This window comes from Pithys albifrons, chromosome 1 (genome assembly GCF_047495875.1).
Source record: "Pithys albifrons albifrons isolate INPA30051 chromosome 1, PitAlb_v1, whole genome shotgun sequence".
Taxonomy (NCBI): Eukaryota; Metazoa; Chordata; class Aves; order Passeriformes; family Thamnophilidae; genus Pithys; species Pithys albifrons.
In genome coordinates, this window is record NC_092458.1 from 35185649 (window position 1) to 35211043 (window position 25395).

The 25395-nt window shown below is 38.2% G+C and overlaps 1 protein-coding gene across 4 annotated transcripts in view; it reads left to right on the forward strand.

Annotated features, from left to right (window-relative positions):
• The window catches only part of ABCC4 (ATP binding cassette subfamily C member 4 (PEL blood group)), a 145916-nt gene that overhangs the window by 85278 nt on the left and 35243 nt on the right, over nt 1–25395 (forward strand). For 3 of the 4 annotated variants that reach the window (XR_011697161.1, XM_071549439.1, XM_071549453.1), the window contains exons 21-25: nt 13616–13766; nt 14408–14527; nt 19089–19199; nt 20673–20773; nt 22719–22910. Coding sequence is in view for 2 of the 4 variants with exons in the window: in XM_071549439.1 (XP_071405540.1) it covers nt 13616–13766; nt 14408–14527; nt 19089–19199; nt 20673–20773; nt 22719–22910 (675 nt within the window). In the remaining 2 variants the exon portion in view is untranslated. Of the gene's footprint in view, nt 1–13615; nt 13767–14407; nt 14528–19088; nt 19200–20672; nt 20774–22718; nt 22911–25395 lie in introns of those variants that run through there. The other variant, XR_011697163.1, reaches the window with a different exon arrangement.

The following is a 25395-nucleotide window of genomic DNA, read 5'->3' on the forward strand; positions in this document are numbered from 1 at the left end:
TTCTTAGTTGAATCAGTGGCAGGCCTGATAGGAGCCTCAAAGAGGCAACCAAATGCAAATAACTGCATAAATATTATCTTTAGTTGGTACAAACTTGATAATCCTATGACCAAGTCAAAAAGGCCTTAAGGAAGTTAGGTGCCATTTAGGATGACTGGGATTTTGTAACTTAATTTTTGTTAGGCTCCTCTGGAAATAGCCGCTGATTTTCCCAGTGTTATAATTAACTGGTGTTCCTCCTTCTGCCTCTGCCTTAAGCCCTGTGGGAGTACAAGGGTCTATTGATGTGGACTTTTACGGGTAGGTGTGGGGTTTTGAGTTTAAAATTATAGAATCATAGAATGGTTCAGGTTGGAAGGGACCTTAAAAACCATCTAGTTTCAACCCTCCTGCCATGGGCAGGGTCACCTTCCACTAGACCAGGTTCCTTAAAGCCTCGTCCAACCTGGTCTTGCACACTTACAATGATGGGACACCCACAACTTCTCTGGGCAAAAAATGTTATCAATAAAATGCACAGCAGTGTTTAGCTCAATGCAGCACTAATAAAACACAATGTACTAATTGGGGAATAGGTCAGCCAAGAAACAGAATAAAACAATTTAATGATAAGGTATTAGGACTTTAAAATCCAATATGTTTAATAGTGTTTTGTGCACATTAGCCCAGGTACTCCTAAGTGGCTAATATTTTGGATGCTATATTTTTGAGAGCTTATCAAAGGCTTCTTTTTTAGTACCTGAATCTCAGTTAGACTTGAGATAGATCTGCAGAGGCTTAACATCTTTAAACTGTGGTCTCAAATGGTACAGGATGGATACCCAAACTGATAAACTACTGCTTGAAAATTGTATCTATAAACTGATTGAATACATAGGATGGTGAAATATATTTCACACGTTCTTTTGGTTTTGTATTTTTCTGGTGAATTTTAAAGAAGTGGTTTTCCCTGTAGTTTCTTGTCCTTTTAATTCTTCTGTGATCTTATTACTTGTTAACAGAGTTTATTTTCTGCTTTAGTTTCTAGTGAATTTGAGTAATTAATGTGATGGCCCCTTCATTTCGATTTCTTGCCCTATGTTAGATTGAGGGCAGGTAAAAAAATCATGATCTGTTTTGTTTTTTGGAGAACACTGTGAACATGTGAACTATCTGCAGCTGCCCTTGAAAAAGGGCTGTGATTTATTGAGGAAAACTGAATTGCAAAACCTTTTCCTCCCCAAAATCAACAGCTTGACTGAGTTTAAATAACTGACTTTTCATATCCTTTCATCACACACAAAGACCTAATCCTGAGACTACTTGAGCCACCAATGTAGGCTGTGGCTGAGACCACCACTGAAAGTGCCATTCCCTTCTCACTACACACAAAACACATTGACTGCAGCTTTATGAAGTGAAAATACTGAAGAATAGGAAAATGTGAAGGAGGTGTCCACAGTCATTTCTTTAAAAAAAGAAAAAAAAAGAAAGGGGGAAAAAAAAGCTGCTGCATCTGGATATTAGGAACAAAAAGTGCCTCAGACTGGAATAATAGCTTGGGTCACTTGCTTTCGTATGCGCACAAGAGTGGAACTGCCGTTCCTTGTTTCAGTACCACTGACCCCTGCATTTTATTGTGTGACGATGTCAGGGAAAGTGTGTAGAAGGAATTCCAGGATCTTTTAGTTTAACAATGACATTGTTATTTTGTGCTTTCTGTGAGAGGTGGGATTCCTGAGGGGTTTGTTGTGTTGTTTTTTCCAGTTTGACCAAGTTTTGGATGTATGAATGTGTGAGCTTTAAGAGACATTTTTATTAATTGAAGAATAGCTCTTTCTGTGTGTTTGCATATGTGTATTTAAAATACGATCATAAATACATTGTGAGAAGATAACTAGTCATGAGATCTATGTTAAATGTTAACCTATTCTTTTAGCCTGGTACGTAGAGCAGACTTGTGTCTTGGATATGTCTTTTGGTTTCCCTTCTGCTGAATCGTGGTAGTTTTGCTGTGCTGAGGTTTAAATGAAAAATAAATAAAGAAACCCAAAACAGTTACCTGGTGGCACTTGGCTACTGAAACGTTACAGAACTTTTTCTCTGTGGAACCGATGCTCTAACTGTACTTTCCCGAGTACTGCATACTACAGTGCATCTAGCTAGTGAATAATGAAAGACGAATAAAACCTAAAGAAGAATAATAATAGGTGTATATATTTTCCCATTGGTTACTTTTAAGCTCTAATTTCAGAAAAGGTTAAAATGATCATTACAATAAACCCCCAACTTTTGCTATGGTCATGTGTTACTTGTATGTGCTTTCAGTTTTGTGATTTTCTTGGAAATAAACCCCACTAAAAACAAATAAGCAAGCCACAACCAGGGTGAGAGGTAGTGGAGGAAGAGGAGGCTTGGGGTGCATTTGTGTCTCCAAGATCAACATGCAGGAGCTGTGAGTTTAGCACAGACACTTGTCTAAATAATGCAGTTTTTTATTGACCTTTCATTCCCCAGTCCTTGAATGCCTTGATTGTTAAATCTCAGTAGCCAATTAGTCTTGTTGATAGTGACCAGCAGTGGGAGTTAATCTATGCCAAAGCTATTGCTGTTCTTTACTTTGATTGAGGCAGATTGAGGCTAGTGATAGTTGTTCTTGCAGTATTTTGATCTGCTGAACTGAAACCTGTAAATAAAAAATTACAGTCAGATTTAGATAATTTTTCTCCAGATTGGCTCCTGTATTTTCTGATCAGGTTACTTTCTGTACATTTTCAGCTACTAAAAGGCAAGATAGTTATATGGAAGTCTAGTGATGTGGCCCCTATTCTGTCTGGTTTAGACATTTCCCCACTTTTGGTTAAGGTGGAATTTGTAAAAGTTGCAAAAAGAGATTCTGTTCATCTGAGGCTCTTCATATATTTTGGAAGGTATTTTCTTGTTTGCTTTTCTTACTGTGAAGAAGGGTAAAAAAGTACTCTGATGTAAGTGAACTTATGTTCTGCAGTTTTCTCCTTTTCTTTTTGGTCCATCTTTATATATAAAGTACTGCTGTTTTTACTCTCAAAGTGAGAATTTTTATTGTTATTGTTTATAGGTATTTCCCTCACCTTTTAAGCATTATTGCAGCCTCTCACATCTGTAGCTCAAATTGATGATTAATTTTAGGACTTCTGAAGATCATTAACATTTATAACACTTCACAGTAGCTAGGAACATTTTAATTCTGCTGTCAGTCATAGAGTGTAACAATCCTGTTCCAAATGGTGATAAGTACAAATCTTCTAGATTGCCTTAAACTACTGATATACTAGAGATAGAACAATGTCTGCTTACAAACAAATTATGATTTCACTGTTTGGCAAAAGGACTGGAGATTTCACTTTTGATTCAAGAAGGAAAGAGAGACTTGGAGGTAATTTGAATTACTAAGCCGTATAGCTGGTATGTCTGTGTGTGTGTGTTAAGTCAATATGCATATTTATGCCTAAACAAACGTGGGGGACAAGGAATTATCTTCAGCAAAAAACCCCTGCATCTCACAGAAATGTGCTGCCAGGGTTATATGTGCATCTGCACAACATAAGAACTTTTTCTTACTGAAGCAATTGTGCAGCTGATCTGAAAACTCCATACAAGTTTGTCTGTCGAAAGGCAGAGACTGCAGTGTAGGCAGTTTTATACAGCAAAAGATGAGAGTTCATCTGGGAACTGAATGTCATATGTCTTTGGGGAGCTTATACTTCCTTGTGTTACATCTATGTTACAGGACGTTTTTGTATCATTTTAAAAAATTGATTCATTTGGATTGCACTCTTAGAATACAAAAGTCAGTGTATTAAGAAAGGCTCTTTTAAGGACTTAATAATATCTATTCTTGCACTGTAGAAGAATAGGATGCTGAGTGATTACATTCTCTTCTGCAATCATGTCCCTAATTCTTTTTCTTTGTTTTTCTTAATGGGTTTTGAAATCAGTCTAATGTTTAAATAAGCAGAGCTCTCTTACTATGAAAGCTACTTGAATGCTAAAGTAATGGATTGAGATTCTTCCCTTCTAAAACTGCTGGCTTTGATACCTAATTTAGTTGTCCACCCTTGTGTCAAACACCACATAATACTTAGAAAAGTATTTTTTTGTTTTTCTCACTGATAGAAAGTTTGGATTTTGAGATCAGACATGGTATCAGTTACTTCCATTAGTAAGTGTGCCTCTGTTGATGGTTTGTGATTAATAAACTTCTGAAAAGTCTTCCTGATTGTTTGCTGCCTGTTTGGAACAAATTAAAAATGAGCAGGCATTTACCACAGTAAATGTTTATTCTGTGCCAGGGAAGTTTCTTTTTATCACTGGGTTCTGTGCACGCAGAGAACAGCTGAACTGGGGGAAACCTGGTGGTGATGGTGAGAGTCTGGTGCTGATTAGTTAAAATATGGCTGCTGAAAGCAGCAGACGACTTGTTAAGTTTCCTGGAGCTGAGTAATCACTGAACATAATGTAATACAGAAAAATTATGAGTCAAGAGTTTATTTTGAATAGGAAAATAGTATTTTATAGCCCTATCAGAGTGGCAAAGCTCTGGTAAAGTTAGGAAAAGTAAAATGGGGCCAGGTTAAAAAGCATTTTTTGCATATCTGCTATGAAAGAATGTGACCAGAAAGAAAAAAGTTGTTTTATTTCTTAGGATAGCTGATGCTGTAGTCCTTGATATGTTTCATAGTTTGCGTGGGCCAGAGGGGTTGTGGTGTTTACAGAAATATGAGTAGTACTTCATTGTAGGGGTGAATATGAGTGGATCCCTTAAGGAAGGCTGTTTGTAGTTCTACCTTAAAGAGAATAGAGCTACCTGGAGTATGTGTGGTGACTTGTAACCAATGAGAGGCTGTGGTGTATGTAAGGTGAATTGGTTAACCAATTATGTGATAGCATGTTGGATGTGAGAGTGCATAAAAGGTGTGGATATTACTGCATGAGAGTTAGTCAGATTTAGTTCTACTAGATGTTGTAATAGGAACTAACTACTTCTACTATGAGCTATGAGAACTGTCTGTTAATCTATCTTGAATAAACTCCCTAAGTTACGAGCCTTCTGATCAAGCCTTCTGATGACTGCTGTGCCTGAGTTCTTCTGACCGTCAGTCCACAGCCCAGCTCGGTATAAGGGGCTCCCCCTATACTTCATTCCACCAAAAATAAATACATGCATAAGTGTATTTTTAAATAGCAAGAACAAACAGTAAGATGCTTAAAAGCTTGTACTTGCTGTAAGGCTGAAGAGCTGTGATACTGAAGAATTGATATGCTCTTTAACAGAAGAGCCCACAGTTCAAATGTAGCACAAAGCTTTTAAAATTTGAAAGACTCAGAACTGACTTCTGGTGAAACAATTCGACTTGGCTGACCAGAAAAGATCATGTAGTTGAAAATGAAGTATTATTGGCAAGGGTGCTCTGGCATTATGGTTGTGAGGGACAGGAGACCTGAGGCAGGAGAGCTCAAAGACAGAGTTTGCAAAATGGTGACATAGGGGCAGCAGCATCTGTGGTAAGCAAAATTTTGCCAAACATTTAGAACTGCAAAAAAATGTGCACAGCATGAATGAAGAGATGATAACATCATCATTGGCTCAGAGGAATTCCTCACAGGAACACTAGACAGTATTTTAGCAAATAAATTAATGGTCTAGACTTAAGAAGACAAAATAACGCCATGCAGGGTGACAGCAGTGGTCTGTCTAGGCCAGTGGGTCTTCCCCAGCGATGACAACAGGAAATGCCATTCGGAGAGAGCTTGAAAACCTGACTACAGCTAATAAATGAGATATTTGTTGATTTTTAAATATTGTCTTATATATATGTTGTCCATAATTATCACTGAAATAAAATTTACTTTTAGAAGGGTTGTAAGTGGAATAAGACTGACAAATAGTGGCGAATCAGCCTCTGCTGATAAAGTGCTAAACATGTGAACAAAGTAGAAAATAGATAATTTGTGACAGTATTAAAGAGAAAAATACCCATTGTAGAATCAAGTGTTTTGATTTCATATGACTCAGCTCAGTAGGGCTGTCTTGGGCTTATATAACTGGGAAAGCATTGTGGAAATGACTTCTAAGAGGTTAGAGGGGAGAAGAAATTGTCAAGCTATTTTTCATTTTCCTTTAAAGATATCAGTTATTTGACAGCAAATTCTGATACAGGAAATAGAAGAACGCATTGCTCTGGGAATCTTGAAACTAGTGCAACAGCCAACCAAGTGACCACACTTGGCAATGGTGGTGGATATTGGAGTCACAACCCCCCTAAATTAATATGATGGAAAAGGGATACTTTCTGCTACCTGAGGACTCCTAGGAGTGTTGGGTGATGCCAGACATTTTTCTATAGTGTTTCAGGCAGGTTCTGGCAAGAGCTGTCAAGAAAGCAAAGCATGTGTGTATGCATGTTCTACACTTGCTGATTAATACTGTTTCCTCAAGCTACTATGTAAAATTGTGCTTGGCATCTGGGGTGTTCCACAGGAACAGATTTGTCATGGTACAAAGACCACTGTACTTTATGTGCATCGTTTTTGTGTGTGTACCTTTCCTTCTTGGGAAAAGTGTAAGAGTATAGCCAGGGACTATTTACAGGAGAACCATAGTGCTGAATAGCAAAACATACGACCTCTTTATATTCTTTGTATAAAGCAATCACAGTAAAGTTATAACTAACTCCCTTATAACTTCAGAAAGAAGATCTCTCACTTTTATATAGATCCTCCTTGCAAAGTTGTGCCTTGCTTTCTGAGTCACTGAGGACACATCTGTGCAGAAGTGCCTAGGGGGCACAAGGTGTAATTAAAAAAGAGTACATGAGAAAATCAAATGTCTTACTCAAGTTTTTACTGCTTATACATAGAAAAATACATTGTCCACAGCCCTTTACAAGAATGGGTGTTGGCACTGTCATTTTGTGTGTGACAGTATTGGTTTCCATGTGCAGTGGGTATGATCAGAAGTGGAATGTAGAAATGCATAAGTAGAGGCCATAGTTTTGGCTCTGATGAAAACTTGTTTTTTCATGGAAAACCTGTATTAGCTGGAAGTAACTTAGTACCATGGCTGAAGGCCCCTGGCAACTAACTTCGTACATGAGTGAAGATAATTTACTATTAAAACGAAAATAACCTCTCTATATTGTAGGAATGTAAGATGGAGTTTTAAAGGATGAGTATTTTGAGTCTCTGTCAGAATCACCAAGTCCAGAGCTTGATTATGCATCTGCTTCTTAAGCATCAATACCTTGAAGTCTCACACAACATATGAACTGTGATTTTTGAAAACTGCTGTTGGGATCAAGTTCTGGATAAGACAGTTAAGCCTCTTGGCCCAGCGTGCCCAAAGAGCCTATTTCTATCCCTTGTTGTAGGGTAAGAGATATTGACAATAGGATGCTGTTAAATACAACAGAATGGCGTTAGTGTCAATGTATTAAAGAAAACACCCTTTTTATTATAAGGTCACTTGTTACAGAAAAATTGCACACAGTTCACCATGACCTCAAATGTATATTAAAGCTTCTCACTTAATGACAAAATGCATGCCAAGTCAAATGAATGAGCATGTTGGTGGCATAGAAAACATTTGCCCCTAGGAGCTAAGTATATGCTTATTTACTTGGAAAAACAATGATCTAGAAAGACTTGACTTATGGAGCTGAGAACAAATAGAAGGTGCTAGCAGTAAGGATGTGATTAGAAATTTTGAATACATTTCTGATATATCTGATAAATGTATTCAGCCCATTTGCAGTGACATCTGATTTAGTTAGGCAACCACTTGACTAATAGCAAATAACAGGATTCAAAGGAGAAAAGAGTGTCTTGGGGAAGATAAGATGAGCTTACTGGTTTTGATACTTTCAGAGCTGGCAGTATTTAGTTCTACTTTTTTCTTTTACTCAGTTTATCTGAAATTACAATTTCCATTTCTTCTCCAGCTGTACTTTTTTTTCCCCTTTTCAGTGAATTGGTTGTCTTGTCTTTAAATTCCTAATTTTCAAATGGATGCACAATTTCCTAAAGCTGAATTGACACTGACTGAGAGCAGTCATTCCTATTAAAGATTGTTGTTCCGGATTGCTTTAGAAAAGGACAACGTCTGAGATATCTTTTAAATATTGTATGTACCACATTTTCTCTCCTGTACTCATAAGTCTTCATTGCATTTTTGCTGAAGACGAATGTGTTCCTGGCAGTTTGATGTGAACAATAGTATAAACAACCATATGTACCTTTTTTAACCAGTTCCAAAAGAAACCCATAAATTTAATTTGGAAAGTAGTTTGTAGACAAAACTACTCACCTCAACTTGGGTACTTTAAGTGAGTAAAATGAAATACAGTTGTTTATGTACTAGGATTACGCTACAAAGATAAAGAGTTTATCTTTGGATGTTTCCTCTCTTTTTTTTTTTTTTTGTAATAAAGGAGAAAAACTGCAGAAAATCTACAGTGTGGTTTGATATGCTCCTCCGGGTGAAGCTAGCCTGAGTGAAGTGTTTATTGCTCTGATCTTCTCATTACAATGTCATCTTGCCAGGGCAGCCTGTGCTCTGGTGTGTCAGTGTAAGCAGCCACCTGTGCAGTTGTGCTTTAACAGAGCTGCAGGACAGTCAGTCCAAACAGGTTTGGAAAAGTATGTTAAAGAAAGAAGCGTTCAAGAATAAACAAAATGTCAGAATCAGATTAGTGTTTGATTGTGCATGCAGTTTTTTAGCAGACTCAATGAGAGAATAATTTCAGTCAGGTGTAAGGAAGGAGGAGTAAAGATGATGCCAATCAAGTGCGAACAGTAGGGTTTTGTATTTTCTTGACCTGGCTTTACTTCAGATGGCATAGCCTGACTGAGAGTGGCCTAAGTTAAAGCACTGAAGGTTTAAACTTGAAGTCCAGGACATGCACCATTGCTATTAGTAAATTAATATGGTTTCCTGGCAGTTCCATGGGCTAATATAATCCTTGGGAGTGCACATTGGGGTCCATGGAGTAGCAGTTGGGAATGGGGGTTTGGTAGTTGTATTTGACTTCCAATTAAATATTCGTAAACAGGTCCTGGAACACTGCAGTTCTTGAGTGGAATTTGACTGCAGATTCAGTCATCTGAATTTAGATATCTGCTCGATGAGGTTAGATGCTTACTTTGCTGTAGTCAGAGGGCTTCTAGTAAGTAGTTGGTGGACTGTAGAGAAATATGCAACCATATGGTCACTAGGGTATACACTTACAGGTTAGATGAAGTCACCATCCCTGGAGGTGTTTAAAAGATGTGTAGATGTGATGCTTAAGAACACAGCTGGTGGTGGACTTGGCACTGCTGCGTGAATGGTTGGACTCAATGATCTTAAGAAGTCTTTTCCAATCTAAACAATTTTATTAGTCTATTCATCACTTTTTAAATCTCTAAACTAGGACAGAAGTTTCAGTAAGTAGGTCACATGTAAATCCCCACATTTAGGTTTCCAGGTCTCAAATCCCATCCCCTGGGCTCCACTCACTCATTAGAGATGAGGTTAGCAGCTGCAAGTCCAAAATAGTGTGTTTCCTAGGGTAGTAGGTCCTATACCATAACTATCAAACCCATGTGGATGACTCAGGGTATAACTGTTACTGAAAAGCAGCAATCTGTGGGGTGGAAAGAGACATTTTTGTGAGACATCTTGAACTCTAAATTTTGCTTTGTATTTTTGTTCTGTCAGCTTCACTCAATTACTTTGAATGGCTTACACTTTGTTGTAAGATTTCTGACCTTATATAAATTGCATAATTCCTCTAATAAAGGGTAAAACTTATAGCTTGTGATATATGTATGTCTTAAGGCTTGTAATTCTAACGTTTTTTTCAAATTTTTAGGGTTTTTCATACAGTTTCTTTATCTGGCATTAAATACTTTTCTGTTCTTTGATTATGGTACAGAAATACCTGTTATTCCTACATCAAGACCTGTTTGAGATAGAAATTCCAGCATATCACTCTCAGGACCTGTAAGAATTAAGAATGTGTAGGTTGTAAGATGATGAAGGGAATGCATGTTTTGCAAATGAATACGCTGGTCAGAACATTAATTTTTCCAGAGGGTTATAGGGGGTTATGTTTGTTCCAGTGAAAGAGGAGATTTTTAAGGAAAAATAAGCCACAGTAAATGCAGCGACTGACCAAAGCATGAGGGAAATCCGTCAGGACTCTTGAAAGAGCAGGACTCCAACAGAAACAGCACATGCTGTTCTGTATTCTAGGGACAGATTATGTGCAGGCTGTATGTGGGAGATTCATCTTTCTGCAGGGAAATGGAAGTAAGTTTGAAGGTGGACATTGGGCAGTATGTCTCTGTTTGGAAGCTATGGTCCTTTCCTGGAACCATCTGGGTCTTTTTAGTGTTGGTAGCCTGTACATCTATTGTCTTTTGTGTAAGGTGGCCTTGTTTCAAATACTGTGCAGATAGCTATAAAACATAATTTGTCAGCTCCTGGTTTTTTGTTTTAGTTGTTTTTTTATTTGACTTATTTTTTTGCACAGTCATTACATTTTGAATGCTAAAGTTAAGAAATATAGTACAAGATGCCAGTTTTGTAGGCCATGTTTCTTTTATGTAGGAAAATCTTGCCTGTTTAGATTTTTGATGAAATTTTCGATTGTAAGCTGATTCTGCTGGGTGAAGTCTGGATACTCAGTCCTGAGCATTTCTTGCTGCACGAACTGACGACCCACCTCACTGCTTGTCTCCAGAGAGGAGAGACATCAGACTACTCATGTTATCATTATTGTCAACCTGGTGATTATCTTGGGTCCTCCAGCTTGCATGCAGTGAATCTGCCAGAAGTTGGGGCAGTCTCCAGCCACAGAGGTTGGTTGTCTCTTGTGAAACTCAGGAGCAAGAACCTTTGCCTTACCTCACACAGCAACTACATGATTACAGTCTGCAAATGGTTATGTCTGGCTTTCAGACTACTTCATTAAGAGTTAATTTATATGCAAGTTTGGTTTTAAAAAAAACCCAACACACATGACTGATCCACCCTATCATAAATTTTTATAATGATAAGGTAGTGCAGGCTCATCTAAAATTCCTTCCAAAGGCGGTGTCAGATTTTCACTTTAGTCATCCTAACCATCGTTTCCTTCCCTGTATTTTTGCCGTAGCAAGGCTTTGTTTACATGAGCTGGATCTTAATAGTTTTACTCCCACTCCCACCCCTACTGGCAGTTTACAACATATTGTAGATTATCATCACTAAAACTTTGGTTTGGCTTTTCAATTTTTTAATTAATTTTATTTTATTATTTATTTTCCTCAGAATTTTTTCCTTGAAGCAGCTTTGCTCTTCATTTCACTTCAGATTTGTGGCTGATGGTATAAGGAGACCATGTACTTCAGAAACAGCTTTTTTGTGACTGTCTAGGAAGTGATGAAGGGAGAAGGGAAAGGCAGCAGGTGTATAAAGCAGATTTGGGAGTGAGTTTGTCAGAAGGAAGGAACAGACTTCAGCCTCTGCTGATAAGGATGGAGGTGAGGGATCCTTTAGAAATTAGCCAGCATGTGGATGGCAGAGATAATGAGCAGCATGGAGGAGAATGAGGATCTAGACAGGAGCAAATTTGTAGGAGGTCCAGAATCTTTATTTCCTTTCTCCTCACCCCACAATAAAAAGGAATATGTTTACAGGGTTCTAAAGAATGTCAGAGAAGTAGAAGGTAGAGAAGGGCTGATGGCAGTACTAGTGAGGAGTCAGGGTGCTTTATTTTGCTTTGTGCTAACATAGCCATGTGCATAATTGATCTAGGTGAAGTACCATGTGCTCTCATTGCCACCTTGCCTCCTCCTGATGAAATCTAGTTAAAATATTTGTGATCTACTGTATGTATCTAGGAGGTCAAACAGTATAATGCTATCCATAGCTTAGCGCACTGATGAGCAGCGTAGTGGTAATGCAGCTTCCTTCAGAGCTCCTACCTTCTAGCTGTTTTCCTTAATAGAGTTACGAGACCCTAAAATGTGTTTTCAGGATCTATAAGATACAAGGCTGTTACGCTCATAAATAGTCTGTCATAAGGTAAGACCTTGCTTAGAGCTGAAATTAAATTGTGCTGACTCATACAGTTATAACATATAAGGTGTGTGGGTTTGCTGTTTGGTCAAGTGAAATTAGGGTAAAGTCTGAGAAGCCTGAAGAGAAAAAAACAATTCAGGGGTCAAGGTTGTGCTTGGTTTTGGCTTCAGAGCATGTGTGTGTGGGCTACCAGAAGTGCAACAGGAAATGCAGTTTCCATAGGCATTTCCATTGATTGAACGTGTTTGAAAACTCAGGTAGCTATCTGGTATCTGACCTCTGCTGATGTGTTTGACTTTTCCAACTCAATACATGGGTAAAGGGATGGAAGCATTTTTGCTGTGAGACACGCATTTTTGGCACTCAGTGGTCACCCATGCATTTTTGGGATCTAAAAATGAGGCAACTGCAAAATTTAGCTGGAATCCACTTGTGTGTCGTATGTGAGGATGAAAAAGGTGACTCTACAGTCTATAAAACAGAAAACATCTTATAAAATATTTCTAAGGAATTTGTTAATGGGAATAATACCAGAATTTAGTCCTGAGCTAGGATTTCAGTTGTCTGGTTTTTTGTATAGGATGGGTTTATTTTTATATGGGTTGGGGTTTTTTCCCCTTCTTTTTAAGGAGCAAATGGACGCACCTAATTACAGTATACAAGAATCCTGACATACATATGTACACAGCTGGTGTTCTGAAAGAAATTTGTGTGCAAATTATGGTTTTGATTGTGTATTCAAACTGAAAGTTTGATGAAGGATGTGAAGGGATCTGCAGGAAATAGTGGATTTAATTGAGAAAGTCGAACCAGGATCCACGGTCATAAGCAACTTGTCATAAGCAAGTTTTCTAAGAGTAAAGTCAAGTTTACCCCACTATTCACATTCTGTAGTAAACATGGTAAAACTAGCTTTCCATGGCACTTTTTGCAGTGTATAACATGTTCTTATTTGTAGTGTTTCCCAATGCAGTCTTTTGAGAAGAGAAAGCTCATTTGCTCTGATACTGGGTTTTCTTTCTAAGTGGGACAAAATTGTTTTCAGGAAAAAATTGCAAGCCTGTGTTGAAAGTCAATCTTCCAGCTGTCAAGTCTTTCAACTGACGTTGAAAGTCAGTCTTTTACCAATTTCTTTTGACTAGGAGTGAAAAAATATATCCTTGATTCACCAGATACCTTGGGTCCATTAAATATTAGTTGTCTACTACATTAGTCATCTATTACTTTGTTATAGCAGTCACAAAATAGTCTTCAAAGAAAGACAGTAATGTTCAGTCAACCAGTTTTGTAGACATTTCTTAAAGAACAAATAATGCAGAAAAAAAACATGAACTGCACAATTAGTCAATTTAGGTATTACTGTAAATTTTGCAAGTTGCATAAAAATAGATCTTGCTCATGTTATACAGTGCATCTGCTCTTGAATTTGGTAGTTATGTAGTTATGTTTAAATATTTAAGTGTTTCAGTAGTGTGTTAAGAAGTTTTGTACTTGTTCTAAATTAAATTCTTCTGGCAAAGAGTTTTTTATTTTGTTTCTATTGTACTGCAGACTCTCCTACAGATTTTTGGTGTGGTGGCTGTGGCTGTTGCAGTGATTCCTTGGATACTCATCCCCTTAATTCCACTATTTATTCTTTTCATTTTTCTTCGGCGATATTTCTTAGACACTTCAAGAGATATTAAACGTCTAGAATCCACAAGTATGTAGTTTGGCGGGACTTAATGTTAGTTTGAACCCTGCTTATTATTATGTGAAATGCTAGTATTTTATAGACTGTCCATAAAAGATTTTTTTTTCTTAGTCTGTGCAAATAACTTCCTTATTGCCTTGGTTCTCAACTAGTGAATTACATGCTTACCTCTGGTTTTGCATAATGGTAAACCTCATGTAAGTTAGTTTAACTGTTTGTAAATAATGCTAGTAAAGAACATGCTAAGCTGCTGGTCTTTGGGACCTTGCATGCACATACTAATGGTATTTCTGACCTTATCTGACTCTTGTGCCTGACTTTAGCTTGAGTAAAATATGAATTATTAAGCATTATGAATAACAAACATGGGTGCCTAATGTCATTAACAAAGCTCAAAGAATTTCTTCAGTGACAGTTAATATTAAAAATGTAAGGCTTTTTTGTATAAATTAATCTGCCTGGCTGTCTGACTGATTCTAATTGAGTAAGAGGACATTAGTTAAAGATACTGCATATTTATTCTAAAAGGATTCAGTAGAGTAACTTGTATAGTTAAATATAAAGTAGGAGGATTAAAGATTAGTGTGGTACAAAAAGAATTAAATGTTGTCCTTCAGCTATTGTTAAGTTACTCTCATTTCCTTTTGTAGCTCGAAGTCCAGTGTTCTCCCACTTGTCATCATCCCTCCAGGGTCTTTGGACTATTCGGGCTTTGAAAGCTGAGGAAAGATTTCAAAAATTATTTGATGCACACCAAGACCTCCACTCAGGTTTGTGATGAATTGACATGAAAAATCAAATAACTTTGCACTGCAGGAGGGATATATCTTATGCCCTCAGCGACATGTATATAATGTGCATTAAAATCAGTAGGAGCTGTGCATTTGTCTCTTTAGGGTAAAATTTCTCTGTTAGAACAAAAACATTATTATCCGTCTAGATTTAGAGAGTTTACTTCGGGCTGAAACATAATTTGAGATATCCACACATATGTTTTAACAATGTATGAGACAAACACTTGAAAGTAGGCCTGATAAGAATAAAGAATAATTTTAAATGTTTTCGTGCATTCCATCTTTAAAAAGAAAGTGGGGGATGAAACAAGCCATATTAAGAAGCATTTAATAGTAAGTAGTGCTAAGAGCAGGCAAAGATTATTAATATAAATCATCCTGCAAAAGTTTAAAGAATCTGACTTATTTTTTACTTTAAGCAGCTTTCAGGGCTTAAATCTAATATATGGTATTAACATGACCAGAAGGTGTAAAATATTAATGTTTTCCAAGCACAAGGAATAAAATTCAGGCTTACACTGTGATTCTTTACCTTCTGTCAATTAGATGTTCTCTATTACAATGTTTTTCAAGATGCAGCAGAATGCAAGTTTGCAATTTTGTAATTTATTAGGCAAGATTGTGGATTTTCTCTGTCATAAGATAGCCAAGTATATTCTATGACTTTTTTGTAATTTATAGACTTAAAAGATAAGATCAAATCTTTTCTGAAGTAGTTTATCACAGGTTGTAGAATGGGACACTCCAACCCTCTTGTTGAGCCCAGTAACTTGTGACTGGTGTAATATATCTTCCAGGAAGGCACCTCTAGATTTGAATTTCCCATTTCTTAATATTTTCAAGTTGCTAATTACCTGACCAAATCAATGTAACAGTAGCTGATAGCAAGGAAAGATAAAGTTGTTTTTCAGCTTTGCATTAAAAGGATATTTAGTCAATAAACTGCATATAGAAGTTTCATTATACAAAGAGGACCATGACCTTTCCAAGAAATATTTTCTTATATTTTGAGGTCAGATCTAAGGAACATAAGCACACTGTTTTCCAGTCAGTTTTATGCATCTCTCTATCAAAACTCGCTAACACCTCTCCTGGGCAGATCAGAAACCTGCTATTGAGATCAAACTTCAGTGCTTATAGTCACATTGTCTTGTGTACCTACACACTTCATCCTGGTGTCTCTCTGACTGGAGTATTTGGAGTGGGAAGGGCTCTCCCCTTTGAGCCTGCACAGTGGATATTTTTATTTCTTAGGTGAGGCACAGCGTGCACAGAACTGGCCCCACCCTTTAAATCCTGAGGTTCATCTGCCACGACCGAGCAAGCTTGGACGGTGAAAGTGAAGTCCTCAGGACTAGAACCTACCACCTCCGGTATTCCCAGGAGGTCTCCCATCCAAGTACTAACTGGGGCTGACCCTGCTTAGCTTCCAAAATCTGATGGGATTGGGTGTCAGGGTGGCATTTAACTGCCAAAACCTCTCCCTGGCAGTTTGTCCTACAGGCATGGAAAAGGGAATGTTTGACTTGACCCATTAAGACTTGGTGTGCAACTCCTTTACTCTTGGATTCAAGGGCTCTGAAAATCTTCTTCCTCAGATTTGTCGTTGCTTCCTATAAACCATTGTGACAGTTAAATGCCTCCCTGACATCCGATCCCGTCAGATCTCAGAAGCCAAGCAGGGTCGGCCCTGGTTAGTACTTGGATGGGAGACCTCCTGGGAAATGCTGGGTTCTGTAGGTTCTAGTCCTGAGGACTTCACTGTCACTGTCCAAGCTCATTTGGCCATGGCAAATGGACCTTGGGACTTAAATGGTGGGGCCAGTTCTGAGTACGCTGTGCCTCACCTAAAAAATCCACTGCGCAGGCTGGAAGGGCACACCCATGTGGGGAGAGCCCTTCCCAAATCTTTGTTCGCAAGGCCGAGCCACACACACATTTGGGGTACACCCTCTTGCTTAGTTTTGTGTGTGAGTTTTGGTCCTCATAGGGAATATGAGCCAGCAATGTGCCTGTGAAGCAAAGGCAACCAACAACATCTGTGCTGTATTAATAGGAGCATAGCCAGTGAAGGGAAGTGATTATCTGCCCTGGCACTTGTTAGCCGACACTGGGAGTACTGCGTCCAGTTTTGGACCCCCAGATCCAGGAAACATTTTGCCAAACCAGAGTTAGCTCAGTGGAGGGACCACTAAGATAGTGTACTAACATATCTCTCTGTGGAGAGAAAACTGGGCTTGCTCAACTCTTAGAAGAGGCAGTTTATGGAGGATTTATTAGCTGCCTTCCAGTACCTGCAAGGATGCCAACAAAGATAGGCTCCTCACCATAGTACATAGTGGTAGGAGCAACAAAATGGGTATAGCTTGTAGCAAGAGAAGTTTAACCCTGGATACAAGAAAATCTTCTTCACCATGAGCACAGTCAAGCAGAGGAACAAGTTGCCCAGACGTGTTGTGCGGGCTTCATCCATGTCTGTTTTCAAGAGTCAAGCTGCATAAAGCATAGAGCAACGTGGTCTGACCTTAGAGCTGATTGTGCTTGATCAGGAAGTTGAACTAGAGAGATCCTGAAGTATTTTTCACACCCTGGATGATTCTTTGATACTAAATATGAGCAAGCAGTAGCTGATGTAAGAAGATACTCTTCATAGCAGCTCACAAAGTTTGAGTCCTGGGTTTGTAAGTCTCCTAAAGAGTTTTAAGTTCTTTCCTGAATTGCAGAAGGCTCTCACAACCAGCAGTGGTTTTGCTTAGCACTTGTGGCTTCTCTTTATTTAGCCTAGGACACAGGACATTTTCTTTGAACCCTTTTCAGGGCTGCCTATGAATTTAGTATTAAATAAATTTTAGATAAAACTGTTCAAAAGGCATACTGAGATTTGATCAAACCCAAGTTTCCTTCCTGCTGGTGTCCATCTCTATAAGCAAGCTCAGGAATCATCAGAAGTTATACCATAATGACTCTTTGTTAGTCCCCATGTCATATTCCTTCCTTTATGGACAGTGATCCCCACTTACATAGGGAGGTTGCAAAATGACCCATCTCAAGCTGGTAGTTTAGGGCACATTCCCAGACAACAGGATCAATGGAGTAAAACCTTGAAGATGAAAATTCTACAACCCAAGAGACCCGTTTGGTCTTACAAGTACACTGTTAAGCCATAAATTACCTTTAATGTCACCAGATAGCAGCTGTGGATTGTTTCCCAGGCCACTTGGCTTCTGGGTTTCAGAGGTTTAAATAAATTATGGTGAATTCAGTTTCTGGAACTAGGTTTGTGACTTGGTGCAGCACCTCCCTCCTGCCTGTGTCATTCTGTGTGCCCAGATGTATGACCATATCAAATGTTTTGTTTAATGCAACCAACTGCTAAACATGTGGTCAGGCATCTGCATTTAGTGTTGATATAAACAGGACTAAGAAGTTACCGCCTGTGTACCTTACTTGGATGCCTCTTGTCATCGTCACTCTTACCCTCTGCTGCCCTCCAGAAGTTAGATGGAAGTTTCTTTTGTCTGAATTGATTTGATTACTCCATAATCTGGCTATCCAAGATGATCAGGCTTAAAGCCAGACTTTCCTCCTCTCTGTGTTATAAAAGGAAGGTTTTTTTTTTTTAGTTTGAATCTTTCCCAGCACTAGTCTAAGGAACATTGAAACAGTTGCAACTGCATTCATCTTTAACATGGAATAATGACAAGCAATGCAGAAAGGTTTGGAATGGTAACCTTCTGCCATGACTTAGTAGCAGCTGGAACACATCATCTGACTGCGGCCTAAGCAATAAATAATGCCATACTTTGTTATGGCTACTTGACTTCTGGTTTTGGCCCTGCATGCAAACACTTTGCCTTCTGTATTGCAATGTCTTTTCCTCTGTCTCCTGTATCTTGTACTGTAGCGTATCTATCTGGGATGGAATTTAGCACCCAGTTGTGAACACCTGAATGTGAGTGCCCAGTGAGTCCACCTGTGAGTTTCCCCAAAAGTAAATATGTGCATCTAGTAATTTGAATAGCTCTGTTGCTACACTGTCTGTATTGAGTAACTCTTACAGGAGCTTAACCAGCTGCAGCTGCCTTCTAAAGACTTGGCTCTGACAGTTGTGTTATGTTCTAGCTAAAAGCCTGTAGAGTCTAGTACAGCTACAGTAAATGTAGTTGTAAGTTGTACTTCTGTACCCTAAGACTCCTGAGTCCACTAGAGTTCAGAAGAGGCTTCCATTTTAAATAAATGGACCATGCTTGACCATGACTTAGCACCTTGCCTGTTTTTCTTTCTCTTCCAATTACTGTATGTTATACTAGCTGTGGTTGCCATTGTGTTTGCTATTGGTGTGAAGACGAAGTTAGGCCATTTCAGGAAAATTGGTCAATATCCTGATAATCATAAGTCCATACAGACACACACTTGAAGATGGTAATGTTATTTTTTTAAGAACTTCTAGTATTATCATGAAGCAATTTGGTAATGATTATACTGCTTAGTTTTCTAATAATCCACTGTTCTTATGTCTTCATAAAATACACTTTAGAGGCCTGGTTTCTATTTTTGACGACCTCAAGGTGGTTTGCTGTGCGTCTGGATGCCATCTGTGCCATTTTTGTTATAGTGGTTGCTTTTGGTTCCCTGCTTCTCGCCAAGAGTAAGTACAGATGTTAGAAAAAGTTCACCCAATATGTATAGTATATGTATAGTATATATATTTTTATATATACTATTTTTATATATATATACACTATAATATATATATATTACTATGTATAGTCATGTCTGATTCTTTTTCACAGATTTCTAAGTGTTTAAAGGCTGTAATTAACTTAACTGTTTCTTTCTAGATCATGATCTCTTCCTCAGTCTGGGCACATTGGGGCTGTATCTGCTTTCCTGCAAATACTGGAGGCAGTTCAGACATCTTCTGGGCTGAGGCATGCACCTATCATCATCCCCAAATGTGCAAACAAACTGGCAGCTCTGTAGTCTTCACTTTTGAGGTTCTGGCTTTCACAGCAGTAACAACAAATAAATCTTTTTAATTTTCCCCCGCCTTTCTGTTTCTTTTTTGGGCCTACAGGGCTTTGCTTTTCATGCTAAACACCCACGGAGCTGCCTCTTAACAACCCTTTTCCTTTCTACACATAACACAGTAGGTCAAAAGGCAAGCTATAGTTCCTAGGGATGCTCTTCTCATATCATGAATCAGTGGGATAGGCTAGTTCCAGAAAGTAAATTGCCTTATAATAATACATTTTATATGCACTGTCACTCATGAACTGTCATTAGTCTATGCATCATCCAGGATGTAATTGGGTTAGATGTACTAAAATGAGATAGTCATCTAAAACATGAAGGAAGAAGTAATTATCTTGGACATGAAAATTAGTGCTAATTTACTGGTTTTGTTTCTTTTTTCTTTGGTAAATTCTATATGTACACGTGTGTTTTAAAATTTGAACACTCTGTGCTGCACAAGGCTGCAAATTTTGAGCTAGGTTTGATGTTAGGAGAATGCAAGACAAGTCAAAACAATGGTCCTGAATCTTTCCTTGCCTCTGGATAAGAAATAGCTCTCTTGAAGTCAATAGGACTATGTAAGGATAAAGTTCAAGTAAGAGGACAGTCATGGTTAATATCGTGGCAGACAATTCATATTCTGCCCTGTTACTTTATCTAATTGCTTGCAAGAGTACAAAGATGATGTAAATGTTCGTAACTAATTTTGAAATAATTTTATGATAATTATTTGCCTAGGTTTAGGGGATTATCTAATTCCCTTAGAAAAAAAGTGAAGAGTTAATGAATATTCTCCCAGATGGGGATGACCATAACAAGCTATGCAAGTATGGTCTTGAGAATGAACCTCAGATAAAATGCCAGGCCGAGGAGAATTGGGATTGTTTTCTCAAACAGACAGTTTCCAAAATGTACCAAAAAATGCAGTAAGTAGCTGTTCTGTCTGGAGCTACTCATGGTGCAGATTACAAGTACTGCATAACCAAATAAAATTCTGGCTGTGGTGTTTCCATCATATAAGGAACCTCATGAAAGTAACTTAACTAGGATTTTGTGTAGTTATCAATGTATACTTGTTTGAGTCACCTTTTCTTCTCTTCTGCAGCTCTGAATGCGGGGCAGGTTGGTTTGGCACTATCCTATGCAATCACCCTCATGGGAACATTCCAGTGGGGTGTTAGACAAAGTGCTGAAGTTGAAAACCTGGTAATGTTTATTTATTCCTTTTCCCATCTTGGTTTCTTTTTGCCCTTGTGACATGAAGTTTGAGACTCTTCTTATTTAACTTAGAATATTAATAACTTAGCAAGCGATTGAGGCACTGCTATACAGTCCATAAAGAAAAATAGCTTATTCTAGGGTATAATTTGTCTGACTGATTTTGAGTATTTGTTGAGAATTGTGCCCAGAGACTGTCCTTCTCTATTTGTAGTAAGGAATGCTTTATAATCAACCTGTGCAACAGAAAGAAGACTGTCTAGTTACAGTGTAGACAATTGCACTGCAATTTGCTAAAATTACAAGAATTTAATTTTATTTTTTTATATTTGATATTTTTAATGTATTTATTATTATTATCATCATCATCATCATCATCATCATCATCATCATCATTGCATTTTAAAATTTTATTTATATCTGTCATGGCATTTTTAGGGTCCTCTTGTTTTGTTGTAAAGGCTTTTATCTTCTTAATTTATTCTAAGGTAGCCCATATTGGAGAGTATGCATTTGTATTCAGGAGAGAAGCTTGTGTGTTTTCCCTAATATGTAACATAAAACACCTTCTACCAAATCACAATATTTACTAGCATGTTCTAGTTTGCCTATTTTCTTTCTTAATATATAAGAAAAATAGACTGTTTAAAGAATATGCTGAGCATAAACCTGGGATTTTTTTCCTGTGGTGTTGACAACTGAAGATTATTTGTAATTACAATTTGCTGTCCATACTCTTGGAAATATGTGTAGTCCTTCTGTAGAAGTTACAAAGACACATTTAATAACAAATAAAATTAATAATAATACTGTTAGATTTTTTGGGGGGTAGCATATTGCTTCTTCAACACATTTTTCACACATGAATAAACCAGTAGTGACAGACTGATGAGAAATGGGAAGAAAGCTTTCAGGTTTTTTCATACCAGTTGGGAAGTTTTGAAAGTGTCTGTGGGACAATCTTACATATGGAGTTGCTCTCTTGGACACTGTGATTCAGAAATACTTCAGAGGAGAAAGGCTTGCCATTCACTAAGCTGATTTTGATTTGGAATGGTGATCATTGTATGGAGCTGTGATTAGCATCAACTTCTTTGACAGGTGGACATCCACCAAAAATCCCTTGTTATTTACACTTGGGGGAAGCAAGAACATCTCCTCTCTGTCCTGTTGCAAGCCTGTCAAGGGAAGTGTTTGCCCCACTCTGCTCTGTGCTAGTGCACCCTCACCTTGTGTTCTGTATGCAGTTTTGGGCACCACAATGTAAGGAAGATACAAAGTTGTTAGAGAGTGTCCAGAGGAAATCTATGAATATGGTGAAGGGCCTTGAGGGGAAGCTGGATGAGGAGCAGCTGAGCTTGGTCTGTTCAGCCTGGAGAAGAGGAGACTGAGGGGAGACCTCATTGCAGTTACAACTTCCTTGTGAGGGGAAGAGGAGGGGTAGGCATTGATCTCTTCTCTGTAGTGACCTGTGACAGGGTCCAAGGGAATGGCCTGAAGTTGTGTCAGGGGAGGTTTAGGTTGGATATTAGGAAAAGGTTCTTCACCCAGAGGGTAGCTGAGCACCAGAACAGGCTCCCCAGGGAAGTGGTCACAGCACCAAGCCTGACAGCTCAATAAGTGTTTGGACAATGGTCTCAGGCATTTAGATCTGTAATTAATCTCACTGATTAGAAGTGAATGCTTATGTATGGGTTTATGTATCATGATAAATTTGGTTCTGTAGTATGACATGAGATGCATGCTTTTTTAATTGTGTAAAGAGGGCATAGAGTGGCACCGAATACTCTTACCTGTATTTAAAAGAAAAACTGTAGAATAATTTGCACTGAATCTTTATAATCAAAATACACACACATATTTATATGTATGCAATATATGCAAAAGGATGAAGTTCATATATTTATATATATGTCTTCTTTCCTCCCAATAGATGATATCAGTAGAACGAGTAATGGAATATACAGAACTTGAAAAAGAAGCTCCTTGGGAGACCAACAAACACCCACCACCAGAATGGCCTAACCAAGGAATGATAGCATTTGAAAATGTTAACTTCACTTACAGTCTAGATGGACCTTTGGTCTTAAGACATTTGTCTGTTTTAATTAAACCAAGAGAAAAGGTATGTATATGGTTGTCTCTGGATATTCACAGAAATTAAGCAAAGATGATAAATGGACAAGAAACTGTGCTAGAAATACATTGTAAAATAAATGGATGTTAGAAAAACAGTAAATGTTCTTTTAAAATATAAATTTAGTAATATGTAATAATTTATTTAATAAAAATTTAATAATAGTGTCTATTTATTTCCTGTAAGTGTAGCATAAATGCATCTGGGAACATGATATTTCTGTGTGTTAAAACAAAGGATTAAATATATCTGATAATTTTCAAAAAAAATCTGGAGTTCTTCAGAAAGTGATACACATTAAGAAGTACCAGCTGAGCAAAAAATGTTTGTTCAAATCCAAAGCAAATGGAGCTGCATTAGAAAATTGGGGATTCAATAGAGGGAACCTAATTGGAATGAACAGACAAGGTGAGCAAAAACAATTGAATAAGGAACGTACATGCCCTTGTGCTGAGCCCCAAACTGAAGAGAGAAGAAATACAAATCAGTTGCATAACTTCAGAATTTAGGATTTTATTTCTGTTCCTTTTGGCTACCAATCCAATTAACTATTGCTATTAATTAGATTGTTAGCCGAAAGAAACATAGAAGTAAAACTCTTCCTTCTCTGCAAATTTGACTCTTCCTCCCCAATTTTGTCACTGTCCCACTTGAAAGAGTGCTGCAGGGAAGGTCTCCCCCACAGACAATATTCAGTTAGAGCCCTGCAGTGTTAATTTGTGCTTTTTCTAAATTTCAAATGCAAGTGTACTGTTTTGATTAGGATGTCTTCCTAGAAGGCTGGTTCAATTCTACAGTCATTGCCCTGGCCTCATTTGTAACATGCTTTTTCATTCAAACCCAAGCCTGTTTCTTTCCTCAAGTAGATCCTTTTAATCCTTTTGCATGTTGCAAAAACTCAAGGCAATTTTGCTACATGGAGACAATCTCACGGAATTAGGTGTGAGTGAGGTAAAAATGGCCTCAGAGCGGAGCCATATGTGCCATTTCCTTAGCTGTTATATGTCATTCCAACATAATAGCAGACAAGAAATTTTACATTTCTTGATGAGAGACAGAAATAAAATAAAAAATGAAAGTAAGAGATATGAGCGACATATGACTCAATCTTTGGTGGGATCAGGAGAGGGGAGGATAATTGGGAGTACTTACTTCTGCTGCGCAGTTACAATGTGGTTTTGTCATCCTAAAGTGAATTTGCCCAGCTTGAAACTATTGCCAGGAACTTTGTGTTTGTTTTCTATGATGTTTTGCACAATACTGCAGTAGACTGCCACGGTGTAAAATAAATCTCCCATGTGTTTGTCCTCCTTATATTGGCTTTAATTATGGAGAAGCATCTGCCTCAGAACCAAGTTTCCAGACCTGGTAGGAATTCTGCCCATGTGGCTCTCAGTGAGAGCTCATATGCCTGTTCAGACCCCTGGCCTGAACTAGAGAATTCTGGTGGCTGCAGTGCTGGCAGAAGGAATGAGCTTAAGGTTCTGCTGTGACTGTAGTTTTTGTTGTTGGCACCCATGTACACAGTTTGGGAAGCTGGAGGTACAGTAGGAATGAAGGAGGTCATTGCTAGCAGGTCACTCATGGGTTAAGATCTCTTGATCTGCTTATCTCAGCATTCGGTGTTTCCCTACAGTCAAAACAGGCTAGGAGGGACCCTCTGTTTTAACCATCTTTGCTAATATAGTGTAGTCTGACAGACCAGGGAGATGCAAAGAGCTGTGCCAGCAGCTGGCAGTGATTGACCTCTTCTGCTACTATAGCTGCAGCAGGAGAAGGTCGGTATGTGTAATGTTGGGTTTTAAACACCACTATCTTTGTTTCGTGGTGCCCATAAGTGCTTACTGCCTAATATATTGTTAAATGTACCTTCTCCTGACAGATCCTGATTTTGTGCGCTATATGAAAAAATTAGGAGGGTGAGGGTCTAGATTTACAGTATGGCAGCTGTTCACGTAAATACTCTCACAGCATAGCACGAAAGGGAGGTTCCTGAGGGGTAGCAAAGACATGGGCAGTTTCAGTGGAGTATCTGACATGCTGTAAATCTCACTTTGCAGCTCTACTTTGAAGTACGAGTGACATTTGAGTATTGATGAGCCCAGCATACCAGGTGTACTCCTGTGTATGCACATGGCTTAATATCAGGCAAGAACATCCTGGCCATGTGATTCCTTCTAGATGGCTAGGACTTCATTTACAGACTGTTGCTCTATTTGCACTGGCTGTGAACATGGGCCTTTGAAGAATAAAATGTTTTAAAAAATTAACAAATGTGTATATTGAGAGCTATTTCAAACTCATCTCAATTTTCAGCAGCCTGTAGTCAATTGGACCAAAAATACAAATAGATTCTTCTAAGCACTGAAGAGTACAGTCCTTTCATTTGATGCCAAACTGAAAGTGGGATTTTGACAATATGCAGAGCAGCTGCATTTTATTTTAAGTATCAATGTATTTTTATGTTTTTCTT